General features: G+C 46.2%; 1 protein-coding gene and 1 long non-coding RNA gene across 2 annotated transcripts; both read right to left on the bottom strand.

Moving 5' to 3' along the window:
* Positions 1-3,092: 3,092 nt before the first annotated feature.
* LOC116493076 (extensin-like) lies at positions 3,093-8,058 on the bottom strand. The gene is made up of 3 exons (XM_032194218.1): positions 7,632-8,058; positions 5,538-5,741; positions 3,093-3,439 (listed from the first exon to the last, which is right to left on the bottom strand). Exons 1-3 carry the CDS (start codon positions 8,056-8,058, stop codon positions 3,093-3,095), a joined length of 978 nt encoding a protein of 325 aa, XP_032050109.1.
* A 4,086-nt stretch (positions 8,059-12,144) lies between these two features.
* Positions 12,145-13,228, bottom strand: LOC116492942. Its single transcript, XR_004253697.1, has 5 exons — positions 13,075-13,228; positions 12,931-12,996; positions 12,798-12,844; positions 12,571-12,707; positions 12,145-12,437 (listed from the first exon to the last, which is right to left on the bottom strand). It is a non-coding gene; the product is annotated as an uncharacterized LOC116492942 (long non-coding RNA).
* Between the last annotated feature and the right edge of the window lie 6,822 nt (positions 13,229-20,050).

Genomic DNA, 20,050 nt, shown 5'->3' with positions numbered 1-20,050 from the left:
CCCAGTCATTTATTACAAGTGGGCGCTCGTCCGGGAGGGCTTTGGTTCCTGATTTCTGGTTTGATCTAGGAGAGGCACCCCCACCATTTGGTGGCTGCTGTTTGAGTCAGGTCGGAACTAATGGCATCTTGAACCTGAATAAAGGTAAGCAAAGTTTCTGATTATTTTTTTCAGCTCCCTTGCCAGCTGCAGCACTGTATTTTGCCCGTAATTCTGTGTGTGAAGATCTGAACGAAGACGACGGAGTCGTAAGCAGTTGAAACGTATACCGTTCAGTTGGGTGGGGTTCGGTTGCCTGTGTGTGTAAGAGTGTGACTGAGATGGAACTTAGTTCCGAAGCGATTGTGGAGGTCTTCTAACTGCGGTTCCAATCTCCCGCGAGGGACTTGGCCGGTGAAGGACCGAAGGGATTCCTATAGGATTTGTGGGTGTGTGATAGGTCCTCGACCCCCTGCAAGACACTCTTACTAAGGTAACCAAGGGCTGTGGGAATTGCCATAGTAAAATTCCTAGATGGGTCAGACAAAATCGAAGACCAGAGACCAGAAGAAAGGGAGCAAATTACCAGTCATACCACCAGAAAGTCCATTAGGAATAACGATTAGAAATTGGAATGATAGGGACCCCAGAAAAGGAAAAAGTAAATTAAAAATGGTCCAGTATTGTGTGACAGAATGGCCAAAGGAGCCTTTAAGACTACATGTCTTTTGGCCTGTTTTTGGATCCTTTGAAGACTGGATTTGCCAGGCCTTAAATATCCATGTTAATTCAAAGGAAGCTTTTAGCCAGGAAGAAAGTGATTATGCAGGATTATGGATCAGGAGGACTTCACGTCCTTTTCCAGCCTCAATATTTACACTAAAAGCAGATAAGAAATTTGAAGAACAAGAAGAACATGAAAAAGAAAAAGAAGATAAACGTGAGCCGTTGGATAAGCTACCACCTCCATATCCTAACAATCCACCCCCGGCGGCTCCCCCTCCGGTGGCTGTGGTATCGCCACCAGTACCACCGTTGCCCCAGCTTCCACCACCAACAGCACCAGAATTAGACCGACCTCCGGCCGCATGCAGGAGAAGTAGGACTGTCGTATCTGAGAGAGCTTCTCTATATCCCTTAAGGGAGGTAACTGGTGTATAACTGGTGCGCGTCTTGGTGGAGCAGAGACTCCCAGCGTACCCAGCACTGTTTGCTTACCTCTATTCATTCAGTGAATTGTAAACTTTGATTGTAATCCTATTTGGGACTTTTATTTATTATAACAGACAACCTTGTAAAACGCAGACAACCAGAATCCTTACAGCAATTAGGTGGAAATCACGGCGTAAGAAACATTACCACCTCAAAGAGTAAAAACCTCAAAAGAAATGTGACTTGTAACAGGCCAGCAGCTGTGTATTTTCTGTGAAGCACCAGCTAGATTATGAACCTTGAATAGCACAGTTAAAGGGGAAACAGGGGAGGGTCCCGGTCCTCGGCAGAAAAAAAAAGTGTATAAACTGTGTATGGAATTAGTAGGCACCCTCCTGCTTGTGGGACACCCGCCATTGTAATCTCGAATAATAATGCTACTGTACTGAGATCCTCGACTCAGCCTATGCTATTTGCTACAGATTGATTCAGGGTTTTAAGGTTTCAGGGATTGGGCACTAGGGTTGGGTTTCAGGGTAAGGGGTTTCAGGGTTTATGTTTAGGATTTTAAGGTTTTTAGGGTTGGAGTTTTAACGGTTAGGGTTTTAAGGATTTGGGGGTTAGGGTTTTAAGGGTTTCAGGGTTAGCGTGTTAGGGTATTAGAGTTTTTTGGGTTGTAGTGTTGATATGTTTTTTAGGGTTAGAGTCTTAAGGTTTTATTTTTGGTCAGTTATTTACGGTTAGGGTTTTAAGATCTTTTTTTTTTTTTTTTTTTTTTTTTTTTTTTTTCAGGTTAGGTTCTCCAGGTCCAGGGTTTTGAGTATCCTAATTTTGGGGGTTTGGATTTTGAGCATCTTAATTTTGGGGGTTAGGCTTTTGTGTGCCCTAATTTTTTGGGATAGGCTTTCAAGCATCCTAAGTAGTTGGGTTAGGGTTTTGAGCATCTTAATGTTTCCAGGATAGGGTTTGGAGCATCCTAAGTTTTCGGGAAAGGGTTTTGAGCATCTCAATGTTTCCAGGATAGGGTTTTGAGCATCCTAAGTTTTTGGAATAGGGTTTGGAGAGTCCTAAGTTTTCTGGATAGAGTTTGGAGCGTCCTAGTGTTTTCGGGATAGGGTTTAGTTGGTTTGAGCGTCCAAAGTGTTATAAGTTGCCCCCTTAATTAATTTTCATAGAGCATTGTATTAATCATAGAAAGGAATTTATTGAGTGAGCAAACATCAAGCAAAACAGCACTGGGCGGCCGGGGAGTCTCAGCTCCGCCAACGGCACGCACCTCACCCCCGCCAGGGTCCCTTTTTATTTATATTTTGCTAATTCCGGGATTACGCAGCACATCCTGGTATATTCTGCGACTGCGCGCACTGTTGCTAGGGGGTCGTCTCTGTCCCTCTGGTGGTCGTGAAGATGAAGGCCGTAGTCTTCCTCGGCGTTGTGGTTCAACTTCTTTTATTATTTGGTCATGTTGGCCCAGCGTTAGACAGGAAGGCATGTATGTCGATACACTACTTTAGCAACTTATCAGGAGATGGTTACATGAGCTTTGCAACAGTGTCTTTGAACAAAAGAGGCAACTGAGATGCAGAAGGAGAATGGGTTGGGGGGTCTATTTTTTGTTACGTTAAGCAAAAGAATTTTCATAGTGTCTAGGCAAGCATTATGAAGCTACTTACTTCAGCAGGGAGCTTTTGCAACTCCCGCTCCTCAAACAGAACTCCTTGTTTTTATAATACAAAAGACAATGAACAAACATTTATGGTGTATTACCCTAAGTTTTTGGGTTAGGGTTTTTTGCGTCTTAATGTTTTGGGGTTAGGGTTTGGAGCGCCCTAAGTTTTTGGGCTAGGGCTTTGAGCATTCCTAACGTTTTGGGTTGGGTTTGGGTTTTGAGCATCCTAAGATTTTGGGTTGGGGGTTTTAGGCATAGGTCTTCAGAGGTTTAGTGTGGTAAATAGTTTGGGTTAGGTCTGTAGGGGTTTCGAGGTTTTTTGGATGTTAGGGCTTGAGGCTTTTTTTGTAAGGGCGGTGAGGGTTCCAGTGAGTGCTGGTAAATGCAGTTCTCGAGCACTCGGCCTGTGATTGGCCATGCTGGCTGTGCGGGGAATGCTGGTAGGTGTAGTTTTCCGGCACTGGGAGGCCATGTTGTGTGCCCAGAGCATGCCGGGAGATGTAGTTCTCGGGACTCCGGACTTCCGGGAGGCCATGTTGCGTACCCAGAGTATGCCGGGAAATGTAGTTTTCGGATTCGGGACTTCCGGGAGGCCATGTTGAATGCCCAGAGCATACCGGGAGATGTAGTTCTCGGGAACTAGGGTTAGGGTTAGGGGCTAGGGCTGGGGCTAGAGTTAGGGTTTCGGGTGAGGGTTGGGGTTGGGGGTTATTGTTAGGGTTAGTGGTTTAGGGTTAGGCTTAGAGGGTTATGGTTAGGGATAGGTTAGGGGTAGGTTTAGAGGGTTAGGGTAAGGGTTAGGGGTTAGGGGTTGGGACTGTGGTTAGGGTTAGAGTAAGGGTTAGGGTGAGGGTATTAGGGTTAGGGTTTGGGTTCAGATTAGGGTAAGGGTTAGGGCAAAGGTAAGTGTTAGGGTAAGGCTAAGGGTAAGGCTTAGGGTGAGGATAAGGTTTAGGGAAAGGGTTAGGTTTAGGGTAAGGGTTGGGGTAAGGATTAGGGTAAGGGTAAGGATTAGGGTTAGGTTTAGGGTAAGAATAAGGGTAAGCTAATGGTTAGGATAAGGGTAAGGGTTAGGGTAAAGGTTTTCATTTGTTAAAGCTGAAACGCAGTATGCAATCTGGGACGTCACAGCCAGAGCTGCCTATGGCAAGGTGAGAGAGGAAAAGATGGAGCAGATGTTCTACTCCTAGTTTTTTCTTTATACGTAAATAAAAGTTTGAGCTAATTCCAGTTGGAAGAGTTCCAATTACTTGCTTGGTCATAATGTCTTTTAATATTGAAAGCTGCAGCAAAAGCATGGGGATTTTTGCTTCTAGAAACACCCTAGTTCTCTTGTCTGCACTATGCATGCTTTTGAGCTAAAACTGATTAAAAAATAAAAAGAAAAATCACATACACACACAAAAAAAAACAAAACAAAACAAAACAAAATAAAAAAAAAAAACACCACAGCTGCTGCTGCTGCTCTCTTCCTACTTCCTTGTGCTTTGCCCCTACCCTTCCCAGGTGACTGGGTTTGGGTGCTAGGCGAGGCCAAATGGTATGTGAGTCCCAGGCATCCCCTCAGAGAGCTCATTCTGCTTGGGCTGCTCTTTGGGGTGTTTGTTTTTCCTTCGGTCAGTTGCAGGCTTCTTCAGGTGGATGAGAGTTTATGGACTGATGCGTTTCCAAGTAGCGAGGGGTACGCACATCTTTTTGAGGTAACAGCTAGTAGGATCTGTTAGAATAAACTAATGTAGTATTGATGCCTTTATTGCATGCAGTTCTTTATCAGGTGAGTAACTGTTGCGAGTAACTGAAGTCAATGTTACTTGGTGTGTTTGCTATGCAGTGCCTGTGCGGACTATTGCACGAGACACAGCTTTCTGACATCTGGCCCAGCAACTACTAAATAAGGGGAGGGGAGAAGCTGAAGAACGACCAAAGGACAAAGCCTGGGAGGAAGACTACGAGCCTTCAGTACGAGCGGCCCCCAGCGGGACCACCGGAGACTGATAACGCCTGCACCAGTGGGAGGGTTTGGATTCTGGGAACTAATTAGAATAACCCTGCCTTTTGTAGAAGTAGTAATGAATATGTATTAGCCTAGCAGCATAAAAACCAGCCGTCTGATGTAACTTGTGTGCGTCTTGGTGGAGCAGAGACTCCTGGCGCACCCAGCGCTGTTTGCTTACCTCTATTCCTTTAATAAATCATAAACATTAATTGTAAGCCTATTTGGGACTCGGTCATTTATTACAAGTGGGACCTCCCGATGGGTGGAAGCTGTCGGGATAGCTCGGGATGCTGAGGCGTGGTGCTGCAAGGAGGTTGGTGGTCGGTGGCGCCCTGGGGCAGGCCGAATTGGGAGGGGGCGAGGCGGCGGGTGGTCGGTGGCTTCTGTGGAAAAGGCGCTTGTATGGGGGGCTGCGCATTCAGAGGAACCTTGACAGGCTGCAGATAGGGGCAGGCAGGAACCTTTTGAAGTTCAGGAGAGGGAAATGCCAAGCCCTACCCCTAGGGAGAAACACCTCTGTTTACCAGCACGGGCTAGCTCGATACTGAATAAGCATTTCTTCATGGAAGGGGTGCTTTGATATTAGAACAGGCTGCCTGGGGGAAGTGGTAAGAGACCCGATCCTTAAAGGTATTGAAGAGACATGTGGACATAGCCCAGGAGTCCAGCCTCCGGCAGGGGGGAGCTGGCTCTTCCGAGCCCCTGTGCTCCGGTCTTGTGCGACTCGTTTGCAAGCAGCACCGGGTTCCGGGTCTGACATTGGATGGTTCGGGGACGGCGATTCCGGGGCCGTCCGATAGCAGGGGCCGGCTATCTCGTGTCCCGGGGATCCAAATTCAGGGGGCGTGGGGGCCGGCCGTGCAGTGAAGTGGGGGGCTGGCGTCCGCCGGCTTCCCAGAGAGCGGGCTTTCGGTCCCGTGCGGTTCGGAGCTGCATAATGCTTGCCTAGACACAATGAAAATTCTTTTGCTTAACGTAACAAAAAAGAGACCCCCCCAACCCATTCTCCTTCTGCATCTCAGTTGCCTCTTTTGTTCAAAGACACTGTTGCAAAGCTCATGTAACCATCTCCTGATAAGTTGCTAAACTAGTGTATCAACATCCTGCCTTCCTGTCTCACGCTGGGCCAACGTGACCAAATAATAAAAGAAGTTGAACCACAACGCCGAGGAAGACTACGGCCTTCATCTTCACGACCACCAGAGGGACAGAGACGACCCCCTAGCAACAGTGCGCGCAGTCGCAGAATATACCAGGATGTGCTGCGTAATCCTGGAATTAGCAAGATATAAAAAGGGACCCTGGCAGGGGTGAGGTGCGTGCCGTTGGCGGAGCTGAGACTCCCTGGCCGCCCAGTGCTGTTTTGCTTGATGTTTGCTCACTCAATAAATTCCTTTCTATGATTAATACAATGCTCTCTGAAAATTAATTAAGGGGGCAACTTGTAACACTTTGGACGCTCAAAACCCAAACCCAAAAACTTTGGACACTCAAAACCCTATCCCGAAAACACTAGGACGCTCCAAACCCTATCCCGAAAACATTAGGACTCTCCAAACCCTATTCCGAAAACTTAGGACGCTCCAAACCCTATCCAGAAAACATTAGGACGCTCCAAGCCCTAACCCAAAAACATTAGGACGCTCAAAGCCCTAACCCAAAAACATTAGGACGCTCAAAACCCAAACCCAAAACATTAAGACGCTCCAAACCCTATCCGGAAAACATTAGGACGCTCCAAGCCCTAACCCAAAAACATTAGGATGCTCCAAACCCTATCCTGGAAACATTAAGATGCTCAAAACCCTTTCCTGAAAACATAGGATGCTCAGTACCCAAACCCAAAACATTAAGATGCTCAAAACCCTAACCCAACTACTTAGGATGCTTAAAAGCCTATCCCAAAAAATTAGGGCACACAAAAGCCTAACCCCAAAAATTAAGGTGCTCAAAATCCAAACCCCCAAAATTAGCATACTCAAAACCCTGGCCCTGGAGAACCTAACCTGAAAAAAAAAAAAAAATTAAGATCTTAAAACCCTAACCGTAAATAACTGACCAAAAATAAAACCTTAAGACTCTAACCCTAAAAAACATATCAACACTACAACCCAAAAAACTCTAATACCCTAACACGCTAACCCTGAAACCCTTAAAACCCTAACCCCCAAATCCTTAAAATCCTAACCGTTAAAACTCCAACCCTAAAAACCTTAAAATCCTAAACATAAACCCTGAAACCCCTTACCCTGAAACCCAACCCTAGTGCCCAATCCCTGAAACCTTAAAACCATGAATCAATCTGTAGCAAATAGCATAGGCTGAGTCGAGGATCTCAGTACAGTAGCATTATTATTCGAGATTACAATGGCGGGTGTCCCACAAGCAGGAGGGTGCCTACTAATTCCGTACACAGTTTATACACTTTTTTTTTCTGCCAAGGACTGGGACCCTCCCCTGTTTCCCCTTTAACTGTGCTATTCAAGGTTCATAATCTAGCTGGTGCTTCACAGAAAATACACAGCTGCTGGCCAAAGTCACATTTCTTTTGAGGTTTTTACTCTTTGAGGTGGTAATGTTTCTTACGCCGTGATTTCCACCTAATTGCTGTAAGGATTCTGGTTGTCTGCGTTTTACAAGGTTGTCTGTTATAATAAATAATAAAAGTCCCAAATAGGGTTACAATCAAAGTTTACAATTCACTGAATGAATAGAGGTAAGCAAACAGTGCTGGGTACGCTGGGAGTCTCTGCTCCACCAAGACGCGCACCAGTTATACACCAGTTACCTCCCTTAAGGGATATAGAGAAGCTCTCTCAGATACGGCAGTCCTACTTCTCGTGCATGCAGCCGGAGGTTGGTCTAATTCTGGTGCTCTTGGTGGTGGAAGCTGGGGCAACGGTGGTACTGGTGGAGATACCACAGCCACCGGAGGGGGAGCCGCCGGGGGTGGATTGTTAGGATATGGAGGTGGTAGCTTATCCAATGGCTCACGTTTATCACCTTTTTCTTTTTCCTGTTCTTCTTGTTCTTCAAATTTCTTATCTGCTTTTAGCGTAAATATTGAGGCTGGAAAAGGACGGGAAGTCCTCCTGATCCATAATCCTGCATAATCACTTTCTTCCTGGCTAAAAGGTTCCTTTGAATTAACATGGATATTTAAGGCCTGGCAAATCCAGTCTTCAAAGGATCCAAAAACAGGCCGAAAGACATGTGGTCTTAAAGGCTCCTTTGGCCATTCTGTCACACAATACTGGACCATTTTTAATTTACTTTTTCCTTTTCTGGGGCCCCTATCATTCCAATTTCTAATCGTTATTCCTAATGGACTTTCTGGTGGTATGACTGGTAATTTGCTCCCTTTCTTCTGGTCCCTGGTCTTCGATTTTGTCTGACCCATCTAGGAATTTTACTATGGCAATTCCCACAGCCCTTGGTTACCTTAGTAAGAGTGTCTTGCAGGGGGTCGAGGACCTATCACACACCCACAAATCCTATAGGAATCCCTTCGGTCCTTCACCGGCCAAGTCCCTCGCAGGAGATTGGAACCGCGGTTAGAAGACCTCCACAATCGCTTCGGAACTAAGTTCCATCTCAGTCACACTCTTACACACACAGGCAACCGAACCCCACCCAACCGAACGGTATACGCTTTAAATGCTTACGACTCTGTCATCTTCGTTCGGATCTTCACACACACAATTACGGGCAAAATATAGTGCTGCAGCTGGCAAGGGAGCTGAAAAAAAGAATCAGAAACTTTGCTTACCTTTATTCAGGTTCAAGATGCCATTAGTTCCGACCTGACTCAAACAGCAGCCACCAAATGGTGGGGGTGCCTCTCCTAGATCAAACCAGAAATCAGGAACCAAAGCCCTCCTGGACGAGCCCCCACTTGTAATAAATGACTGGGTCCCAAATAGGATTGCAATTGAAATTTACAATTTATTAAATGAATAGAGGTAAGCAAGTAGCACTGGGTGCGCCAGGAGTCTCTGCTCCACCAAGACGCACACAAGTTACATCAGGCGGCTGGTTTTTATGCTGCTAGGCTAATACATATTCATTACTACTTCTACAAAAGGCAGGGTTATTCTAATTAGTTCCCAGAATCCAAACCCTCCCACTGGTGCATGCGTTATCAGTCTCCGGTGGTCCCTCTGGGGGTCTCTCATGCTAAAAGCTTGTAGTCTTCCTCCCAGGCTTTTCTCTTGTCCATCTCCTTTGTCCATCTTGGCTGGATGTCAGACACTTGCATAGTGTCCCATGCAACAGTTGTAATAGTTAGCGGTTATTCTGAAACCCCTTTGTTCTCTTATCCCCTATTGACCCGAATTGCTGGACCATTCCTTTGCAAGATACAAGAACTATATATATTAACCACTCTAGTTTTCTCAGACTTGTGGTTATACAAGGGTATGTAAGACAGAAGGTCACATTTCATCATATCATGCGGCCCTAGCGTTGTTCCATATTGACATGAATCAGATGAACTCATTTCACACTGTTAAGCTGTCTTATCACTGCAAGCATATCTCAATACCACCTTCCTTCCCTCTACACGATGTAACTGCGCAAAAACAACATTTTTCTTCCCACAACCTTGATCCCCTTACCCTGAAATCCTTATTCCCCTTAAACCTAACAACTCTAACCACTACCCTAACCCTTATTATCAACCCCCTAACGCTAATGACACTGACCTTAATCCAAACCCCAAACTGTCCCTAACCCCAGACAACCAACAACAAAACACACACACACACAAAGATGGAAACTACAAAAAAGGCAAAACCCACGATACAGGCCCCAAATCACAAATACACAACCAAAACGCTACAGAAAAGCCCCAGATGCAGGCCCCAAATGCTACAGCTAGGCCTCAAAAGCTCAAGATGCATCCCAAAGCAAATATGCAGATCCCAAACGTTACAGAAAAGCCCCCAAACCCAGGCTGCACAAGTCTACAAGCAGGCCCCAAACTGCCAACAGAAGCAGGCACCAACCACACCCAGATGCAGACCCCAACTGCCCACAAGCAGCTCCTACCCCACCACCCCCTCCCAAGAACTGGACTCCACCCAGACACTGGCCCCAGACCCGGGCCCGCCCCCTGCCACCAATCCTCACCCCCCCCCCCTCCCCCCCCCCCCGACACAGGTGTACAAGCAGCTCACAACCTGCCCCTTCAGAGACCAGTCGTTCCCCGCCCCCCCAAGACATGGGATGCAGAGGTGTACAACCAACTCCCAACTCCCTCCCCCTCAAAGGGAGGCCCCAAAGACCCTCAAATGGAGGCTCCTAGAGTGAACAAGCACAGAATCACAGAATCACAGAATCACAGAATTTTCTAGGTTGGAAGAGACCTCAAGGTCATCGAGTCCAACCTCCAACCTAACGCTAACAGCCCTCCACTAAACCATATCCCTAAGCTCTACATCTAAGCGTCATTTGAAGACTTCCAGGGATGGTGACTCCACCACTTCCCTGGGCAGCCCGTTCCAATGCCTCACAACCCTTTCAGTGAAGAAGTTCTTCCTAACATCCAACCTAAAACTCCCCTGGCTCAACTTAAGCCCATTCCCCCTCGTCCTGTCACCAGGCACGTGGGAGAACAGGCCAACCCCCACCTCGCTACAGCCTCCCTTGAGGTACCTAAAAAGAGCGATAAGGTCACCCCTGAGCCTCCTCTTCTCCAGGCTGAACAAGCCCAGCTCCCTCAGCCGCTCCTCGTAGGACTTGTTCTCCAGGCCCCTCACCAGCTTTGTCGCCCTTCTCTGCACCCGCTCAAGCACCTCGATGTCCTTCTTGTAGCGAGGGGCCCAAAACTGAACACAGTACTCGAGGTGCGGCCTCACCAGAGCTGAGTACAGGGGGACGATCACCTCCCTAGCCCTGCTGGTCACGCTGTTCCTGATACAAGCCAGGATGCCGTTGGCCTTCTTGGCCACCTGAGCACACTGCTGGCTCATATTCAGCCGACTATCCACCATCACTCCCAGGTCCTTCTCTGCCTGGCAGCTTTCCAACCATTCCTCTCCCAGCCTGTAGCTCTGCTTGGGGTTATTGCGCCCCAGGTGCAGGACCCGGCACTTGGCCTTGTTAAACTTCATGCAGTTGACCTCAGCCCATCGGTGCAGCCTATCCAGATCCTCCTGCAGAGCTTTCCTACCCTCAAGCAGATCGACACACGCACCTAACTTGGTGTCATCTGCGAACTTACTGAGGGTGCACTCGATGCCCTCGTCCAGATCATCGATGAAGATATTAAAGAGGACCGGCCAAGATATTAAAGAGCACCTCCCAACTCCCCCAGGCACAGGCACCCCTCCCCCCCCCCAAACACAGGCCACATAGGTGTATAAACAGCCCAGACCCCCCTCCAAGACCCAGGCCCCTATAGTGTACAAGCAGCTCCCAACCACCCACAGATGCAGTCTCCAACCCCTCTCAAAAGAGAGGCACCTAGAATGCATGAGCAGCTCCCAACCCCCCTAAACGTAGGTCCAAAAGTGCACAAGCAGCTCCCAACCCCCCTCAAATACAGACCCCAAAAGTGTACAAGTAGCTCCGCCCCAGAGACAGGACCCAAAGGTGTACAACCAGTTCCCAACACCCCTGAGACACAGGCCCCAACCCCCCCCCCAGACACAGCGACCCAAATTCTACAAGCAGCTCCCAACCCCTGCCAGGCAGGCCCCCTACCCTATACAAGCAGCTCCCAACCTCTCCCCCCCCCCCCGAGGGAGGCCTTCAAGGCCCCCACAAACACAGGCCCCTACAGTGTACAGGCAGCTCCCAGCCACCCCCAGATGCTGGCCCCAAAGTTGTACAAACAGCTCCCAGCCACCCTGCAGAAACAGATTCCTACATTGTACAAGCAGTTCCCAGCCCGCTAGACACAGGCCCTGACCCCCCACAGATGCAGGCCCCAAAGGTGTACAAGCAGCTCCCACCCCTCCCCCAGACGCAGGCCCCAAGCCGCCCCCCCCAATCACAGGCCCCTACAACCAGCACCCAACCCCCTACCCCCGATGCCAGCCCCAAAGGTGTAGAAGCAGCTCCAAGCCTCCTCCCCCAACCCAGGCTCCAACAGTGTACAAGCAGCTCCCAACCAACCCTCCCCTTTCCCCCTCCCCCCTGCCCTCCCCCTCCCCTACACAGGCTCCAAAGGAATACAAAGAGCTCCCACCCCTCCCCCAGATGCAGGTCTCAACACCCCCCCCCCCCCAGAAGCAGGCCCCAAAGGTGTAGAGTCAGCTCCCAACCCCCTCAGTGCTGGCCCCAAGGGTCTACAAGCAGCTCCCCCCTTGCCCCCTGATACCGGCCCCAACCCCCCGACCCCAGACACAGACCCCAAAAGCCTAATCACAGGCCCTGAACTCTAGAGGCAGGCTCCAAAACCCAGGACAAAGCCCCACTGGTTCGAGACAGGGCCCAAATCCCAGACACAGGCCCCAAACGCTAAACATATGCCAAAAAAAGTATTAGTGCTGGTGCCAAATGTTACAGACAGGCCCAAAAGCCCGAGATGCTCAAGGCTGAGACGTAACTTGGCTTTCTGAATTACTGGAAAGCAGCTTTCATTCTCAGATAATTGTGTGCAGGCTAGATAGGATGGGGCTTCAGGCACCTCTTCACCTGAGGAAACACACTGCCATCAGGCACCGCTGTGCCAGACAAGCTTGTTCTGCTAGAACACCCTACTCAGATGCACTGTGGCATTCAAGTGAACTGCTTTCATGCAAATATAACGACTGATGTTACAACCCACCTTGCCTGTGGCACCTGATGAACAGAAGAGTAAGCCACCGCAGCGCTTCAAAACCATCCCTGCACGTGCCGCTCCTTGTCGCTCTCTGGCCTTATCTCATATCCTTATCCACTTCTGTGGAGAGCCTGCCACGGCACCTGCAAAGCAAGACGGACACCTTTCATAGTCACCTTGTGCTACTTGGTCGTTCTGCTCCAACCCAGCTCATGACCAGCCCCTCTTCTTACACAGCTCTTCAGAGTGCAGTTTGCTCCTTTGAGCCTGTGCGAGACACCTGTGAAAGAAAAAGAAACGCATAGGCCGATGCAGCATCCAAAGACACAGCACAACTAGGTAAGTTACTCTCATCTGCTCCCTTACCTCTGCCGCTTACCAGCCCCCGAGGCAGATGCTTCAATCTACCCTCTTCAAACAGCTACAACACCTCTAAAAGACAAAGAGGGGATGCTTAGAGGAACAGTGAGACCTACAACACAACAACTGCTACATCTGTTCCTCACTCACCTTGCCAGAGGCAGCTCTGCGTGTGACGTCCCAGGTTGTACACTGCGTTACCTAACCCTTACCGTAACCCTTACCCTAACCCTTCTCACCCTTACCATTACCCAAATCCTTACCTTTACTTTTTCCTTACCCTTACTCTTTCCTTTAACCATAACCTTACCCTTACCCTATACCTTACTCCAACCCTTCCCCTTACCTTCCCCTTCCCCTTACCCTTAACCTAACCCTTACCCTTCCGCTTCCCCTAAAACATACCCTAACACTTTCCCTTACCCTTACACTTACCCTAACCCTTACTATTACCCTTACACTTACTCTTGCCCTAATCCTTGCTTTCACCCTTACACTTATCCTAACCCTTACTCTTACCCTTACTCAAACCCTTACTCTAACCCTTACCATGACCCGTACCCTTACACTTACTATTACACCTAACCCGTACCCTTAAACTTACCCTAACCCTTACCCTTACTCTAACCCTTACCCTTACTCTAACCCTTATCCTGTCCCGTACCCTTACCCTTACCCTTACCCTTACCCTTACCCTTACCCTTACCCTTACCCTTACCCTTACCCTTACCCTTACCCTTACCCTTACCCTTACCCTTACCCTTACCCTAACCCTTAACCTTTCTGCTACACTTACCCTTTTCCTAAATCTAAACCTTACACTTACCCTTACCCTTACCCTCAACCTTACCATTACCCATACCCTTACTCTTACCCTTACCCTAACCCTTATCTTTACACTTACTGTTACCTTTAACATTACCCTTACCATAACACTTACCCTTACCCTAACCCTAACCCTAACCTTTACTCTAACCCTTACCCTGACCCGTACCCTTAAACTTAACCTTACCCATACACTTACCCTAACCCTTACCCTGATACTAACCATACACTAACACATACTTGTACCCTTAACCTTACCGTTCCCCTTACCCTTACCTTTACTCTATCCGTTACCCTTATGCTTACCCTTAACATAAACCTTACCCTTAACCTTACCCTTACCATTAGCCATACAACAACACTTACATGTACATTTACGCTTACACTTACCCTAGCAATTACTCATACAATTACCCTTACCCTTACCCTTAACCTAACCCTAAACCTTACCCTTATCCTAACACTTACCGTTACCGTAAACCTTACCCTTTCTGCTACACTTACCCTTTGCCTAATTCTAAACCTTACCCCAACCCTTACCCTGACCCTTACATTAACCCTTACACTTACCCTAAACCTTACACTTACTCTTAACCTTAACCTTACCCTTAACCTTAATCTAATACTTACACTTTGTTATCCGTCACCCTAACCCTAAAATTAACCCTAACCATTACCCCAACTCTTACCCTTACCCTAACCCTTACTCTAACCCTTACAATGACCCATACCCTTACACATACCCTTACCCTTACTCTTACCGTAACCCTTACACTTACCCTTACCCTTAACCGTAACCTAAGCCTAAACCTTAACCTTATCCTAACACTTACACTTTCCGTAACCCTTACCATTTCTGCTACACTTACCCTTAGCCTAAATTACCAATTACCATTACCATTACCAATACCCTTACTCTTACCCTTACCCTAACCCTTACCCTTACACTTACCGTTACCATTAACCTTACCCTTACCCTAAGACTTACCCTTACCGTATCCCTTACACTTATCCTTATCCATACAAATAACCCTTACCCTAACACTTAACCTTAACCTTACCCTACCACTCAACCTTACCCCAACCCTTACCCTGACCCTTCCATTAACCCTTACCCTTACCCTAAACCTTACCCTTACATCTACTCTTACCATTCATCTTATCCTTACCCCAACACTTACCCTGACACTTACCCTTCCTTACTCTACCTAACCCTACCTTACCCTTAACCTTACCCTTCCCATAAGCCATTCAACAACACTTACATGTACACTTCCACTTACACTTCCCCTAGCAATATCTCATACAATTACACTTACTTTTACTTTTAAACCCTTACCCTGACCCTTACATTATCCCTAACCCTTACCCTAAACCTTACACTTACTCTTAACCTTAACCTTAAGCTTACCCTTAACCTTAACCTAATACTTACCCTTACGTTTCCCTCACCCTAAACCTAAAACTAACCCTAACCATTACCTAACACTTACCCTTACCCTAACCCTAACCCTAACCCTTACATTGACCCGTACCCTTACACATACCCCTACCCTTACCCTTACCCTTACCCTTACCCTAACCCTTAACCTTTCTGCTACACTTACCCTTAGCCTAAATTTAAACCTTGCAATTACCCTTACCCTAACTCTCACCCTTACCATTACACATACCCTTATTATTACCCTTACCCTAAACCTTATCCTTATATGTACTGTTACCATTAACCTTACCCTTACCCTAACACTTACCCTTACCCTATCACTTACACTTATTCTTATCCATAACCTCACCCTCACCCTTATCATCATGCATACCCTTATCCTTACCCTTACTATATCCATTACCTTTATGCTTACCCTTAACATAAACCTTATCCTTAACCTTACCCTTACCATAAGCCATACAACCACACTTACACGTACACTTACGCTTACACTTACCCTAGAAATTACTCGTACAATTACCCTTACCCTTACCCTTACCCTTACCCTTACCCATAACATTAGCCTTACCCATAACATTAGCCTTACCCTTAATCTAACCCTTACCCTTACCCTTATCCTAACCCTTACCCTTTTTGCTACACTTGCACTTAGCCTAAATCTAAACCTTACACTTACCCTTAGCCTAACCCTCACCCTTACCATTACCCATACCCTTATTCTTACCCTTACCCTAACCCTTACCTTTACACCTACGGTTACCATTAATCTTACCCTTACCCTAACACTTATCCTGAACCTAACCCTTACCCTAAACCTTACCCCAACCCTTACCCTGACCCTTACGTTAACCCTAACCCTTACCCTAAACCTTACACTTACTCTTAACCTTAACCTTACCCTTAACCTTAACCTAATACTTACGCTTACGTTTCCCTCACCCTAACCCTAAAATTAACCCTAACCATTACCCTAACACTTACCCTTACCCTAAACCTAACCCTAATTCTTACTCTAACTCTTATCCTGACACGTACCCTTACACTTACCCTTACCCTTATACTTACCCTAAATCTAACCCATACGATAACCCATACCCTAACACATATTTGTACCCTTAACCTTACCGTTACCCTTACCCTTACATTTACTCTTACTCTATCCATTACGCTTACACTTACCCTTAACATAAACCTTACCATTAACCTTACCCTTACGCTAACACTTAACCTTAACCTATCCTTTACACTTATCCTTATCCATACCCTTACCCCAACCCTTAGCCTTAAGCTAACCCTAACCCTAAACCTTACCCCAACCCTTACCCTGAACCTTATATTAACCCTAACCCTTACCCTAAACCTTACACTTACTCTTAACCTTAACCTTACCCTTAACCTTTAGCTAGTACTTAACCTTATGTTTTTCTCACCCTAACCCTTAAATTAACCCTAACCATTACCCTAACACTTAACCTTACCCTTACCATAAGCCATACAACAATTAAATGTACACTTACGCTTACACTTGCCCTAGGAATTACTCGTTCAATTACTCCTACCCTTACCCTTACCCTTACCCTTACCCTTACCCTTACCCTTACCCTTACCCTTACCCTTCTCCATACCATTACCCTTACCCTAAACCTTACACTTACCCTTACCCTAACCCTCACCCTTACCCTTATCCATACCATTACCCTTACCCTAAACCTTACACTTACCCTTACCCTAACCCTCACCCTTACCCTTATCCATACCATTACCCTTACCCTAAACCTTACCCCAACCCTTACCCTGACCCTTACATTAACCCTAACCCTTAACCTAAACCTTACACTTACTCTTAACCTAAACCTTATCCTTAAACTAATACATACCTGTACGTTTCCATGACCATACACCTAAAATTAACCGTAACCATTACCCTAACACTTATCCTAACATAAACCTAACCCTAACCCTTACTCTAACCCTTACGCTGACCCTTTCATTAACCCTAACCCTTAACCTAAACCTTACACTTACTCTTTATCTTAACCTTACCCTTAAACTAATGCATACCCGTACGTTTCCCTGACTATAACCCTAAAATTAACTGTAACCATTACCCTAACACTTACCCTAACCTAAACCTAAACCTAACCCTTACTCTAACCCTTACCTTGACCCGTACCCTTAGAGTTACCCTTACCCTTACCCTTACCGTAAACCTTAATCCTTACCCTTACCCTTATCCATACCATTACCCTTACCCTTAACCTTACCCTTATCCTAACACTTACCCTTAACCTAACCCTTAACATTTCTGCTACACTTACCCTTATCCTAAATCTAAACCTTGCCCTTACCCTCACCCATACCATTACCCATATCCTTACTCTTACCCTTACCCTAACCCTTACACTTACTGTTACCATTAACCTTACCCTTACCCTAACACTTACCCTTACCCTATTCCTTACACTTATCCTTGTCCATAAAACTTACCTTTACCCTAACACTTACCCTTAACCTAACCCTAACCCTAAAAATACCTGAAACCTTATCCAAAACGTTACATTAACCCTTACCCTTACCCTAAGCCTTACACTTACTCTTAACCTTAACCTTACCCTTAACCTTAACCTAATACTTACCCTTACGTTTCCCTCACCCTAACCCTAAAATTAACCCTAACCCAACACTTACCCTTACCCTAACCTTTGCTCTAACCCTTACAATGACCCCTACCCTTACACATACCCTTACCCTTACTCTTACCCTAACCCTTACCCTTACCATAACCCATACTCTAACACATACTTCAACCCCTACCCTTAACCTTACCGTAACCCTTACCCTTACCCTTACCCTCAACCTAAGCCTAAACCTTAACCTTATCCTAACACTTACACTTACCATAACCCTTACCCTTTCTGCTACACTTACCCTTAGCCTAAATCTAAACCTTACAATTACCCTTACCCTAAGTCTCACCCTTACCATTACCCATACCCTTATTATTACCCTTACCCTAAACCTTACCCTTACATGTACTGTTACCAGTAACCTTACCCTTACCCTAACACTTACCCTTACCCTTACCCTTACCCTTACCCTTACACTTATTCTTATCCATAACCTCACCCTTACCCTTATCATACATACCCTTATCCTTACCCTTACTCTATCCGTTACCCTTATGCTTACCCTTAACATAAACCTTACTCTTAACCTTACCCTTACCATAAGCCATACAACCACACTTACATGTTCACTTACGCTTACACTTACCCTAGCAATTACTCGTACAATTACACTTACCCTTAACCCTAGCCATACCCTTAGCCATACCATTACCCTTAGTCTTAACCTTACCCTAAACTTTACGCTTATCCTAACACTTACCCTTTCTGCTGCACTTACCCTTAGCCTAAATCTAAACCTTACCCTTACCCTTAGCCTTAACCTTACCCTAACACTTACCCTTACACTATCCCTTACACTTATCCTTATCCATACCCTTACCCTAACCCTTACCCTTAACCTCACCCTAACCCGAAACTTTACCCCAACCCTTACCCTGACCCTTACATTAACCCTAACTCTTATCCTAAACCTTACACTTACTCTTAACCTTAACCTTACCTTGAACCTTAACCTAATACTTACCCTTACCCTCACCCTAACCCTAAAATTAACCCAAACCATTATCCTAACACTTATCCTTACCTAACCCTAACCCTTACTCTAACCCTTACCCTGACCCATACCCTTGCACTTACCCTTAACATTTCATTACTCTTACCCTTAACCTAAACCTAAACCTTATCCTTACCCTAACACTTACGTTTACCCTAATCCTTACCATTTCTGCTACACTTAAACTTAGACTAAATCTAAACGTTACACTTACCCTTACCCTCACCCTTACCATTACCCATACCCTTACTCTTACCCTTATCCTTACACTTACCGTTACCATTAAGCTTAACCTTATCCTAACACTTACCCTTACCCTATCCCTTACATTTATCCTTATCCATACTCTTACCCTTACCCTGACCCTTACCCTTAACCTAACCTTCAACCTTACCCTTATCCTAACACTTTCCCTTACCGTAACCCTTATCCTTTCTCCTACACTTACCCTTAGCCTAAATCTCAACCTTACACTAACCATCACCCTTACCTAAATCTAGCTCTGACCCTTATCCTCACCCTTACACTTACCCATAACATTACTCCTACACTTAACCTAAACCTTACCCCAACACTTACCCTGACCCTTACCCTTCCTTACTCTACCTTACCCTTATCCTTACCCTTACCATAAATCATTCAACAACAGTTAAAAGTACACTTATACTTACACTTACCCTAGCAATTACTTGTATAATTACCCTTACCCTTACCCTTACCATTTTCCTTACCCTTATCCTAACACTTACCCTTCCCTAACCCTTACACTTTCTGCTACATTTATCCTTAGCCTAAATCTAAACCTTACCCTAAACCTCATCCTTACCTAAAACTAACACTTACCCTAACCCTCACCCTTACCCTTACCATTACCCATAACCTTACTCCTACACTTACCTTAAACCTTACCCCAACCCTTACCCTGACCCTTGCATTAACCGTAACACTTACCCTAACCTTACACTTACTCTTAACCTTAACCTTACCCTTAACCTTAACCTACTACTTACCCTTACATTTCCCTCAGCCTAACCCTAAAATTAACCCTAACCATTACCCTAACAATTACCCTTACTCTAATTCTTACTCTAACCCTTACCCTGACCTGTACCCTTACCATTACCCTTACACTTACCCTTACTCTTGGACTTACACTAACCCTTACCCTTAACT

The sequence above is a fragment of the Aythya fuligula genome, chromosome 10 (genome assembly GCF_009819795.1).
Source record: "Aythya fuligula isolate bAytFul2 chromosome 10, bAytFul2.pri, whole genome shotgun sequence".
Classification (NCBI taxonomy): Eukaryota; Metazoa; Chordata; class Aves; order Anseriformes; family Anatidae; genus Aythya; species Aythya fuligula.
Note: the sequence above shows the minus strand (reverse complement) of the source record. Positions and strands in the feature narration are given on the sequence as shown.

Bases quoted from the DNA above. Each gene is read 5' to 3' on its own strand.
- LOC116493076 (XM_032194218.1), bottom strand. From the start codon at position 8,058: ATGGTCCAGTATTGTGTGACAGAATGGCCAAAGGAGCCTTTAAGACCA. The intron at 5,742-7,631 runs GTAGGACTGCCG...CATTGTGTCTAG, and splicing joins TCCGGCTGCATGCACGAGAA to GCAAGCATTATGCAGCTCCG. The intron at 3,440-5,537 runs GTGCTGCTTGCA...CCCTAACCCTAG, and splicing joins AATGTCAGACCCGGAACCCG to TTCCCGAGAACTACATCTCC.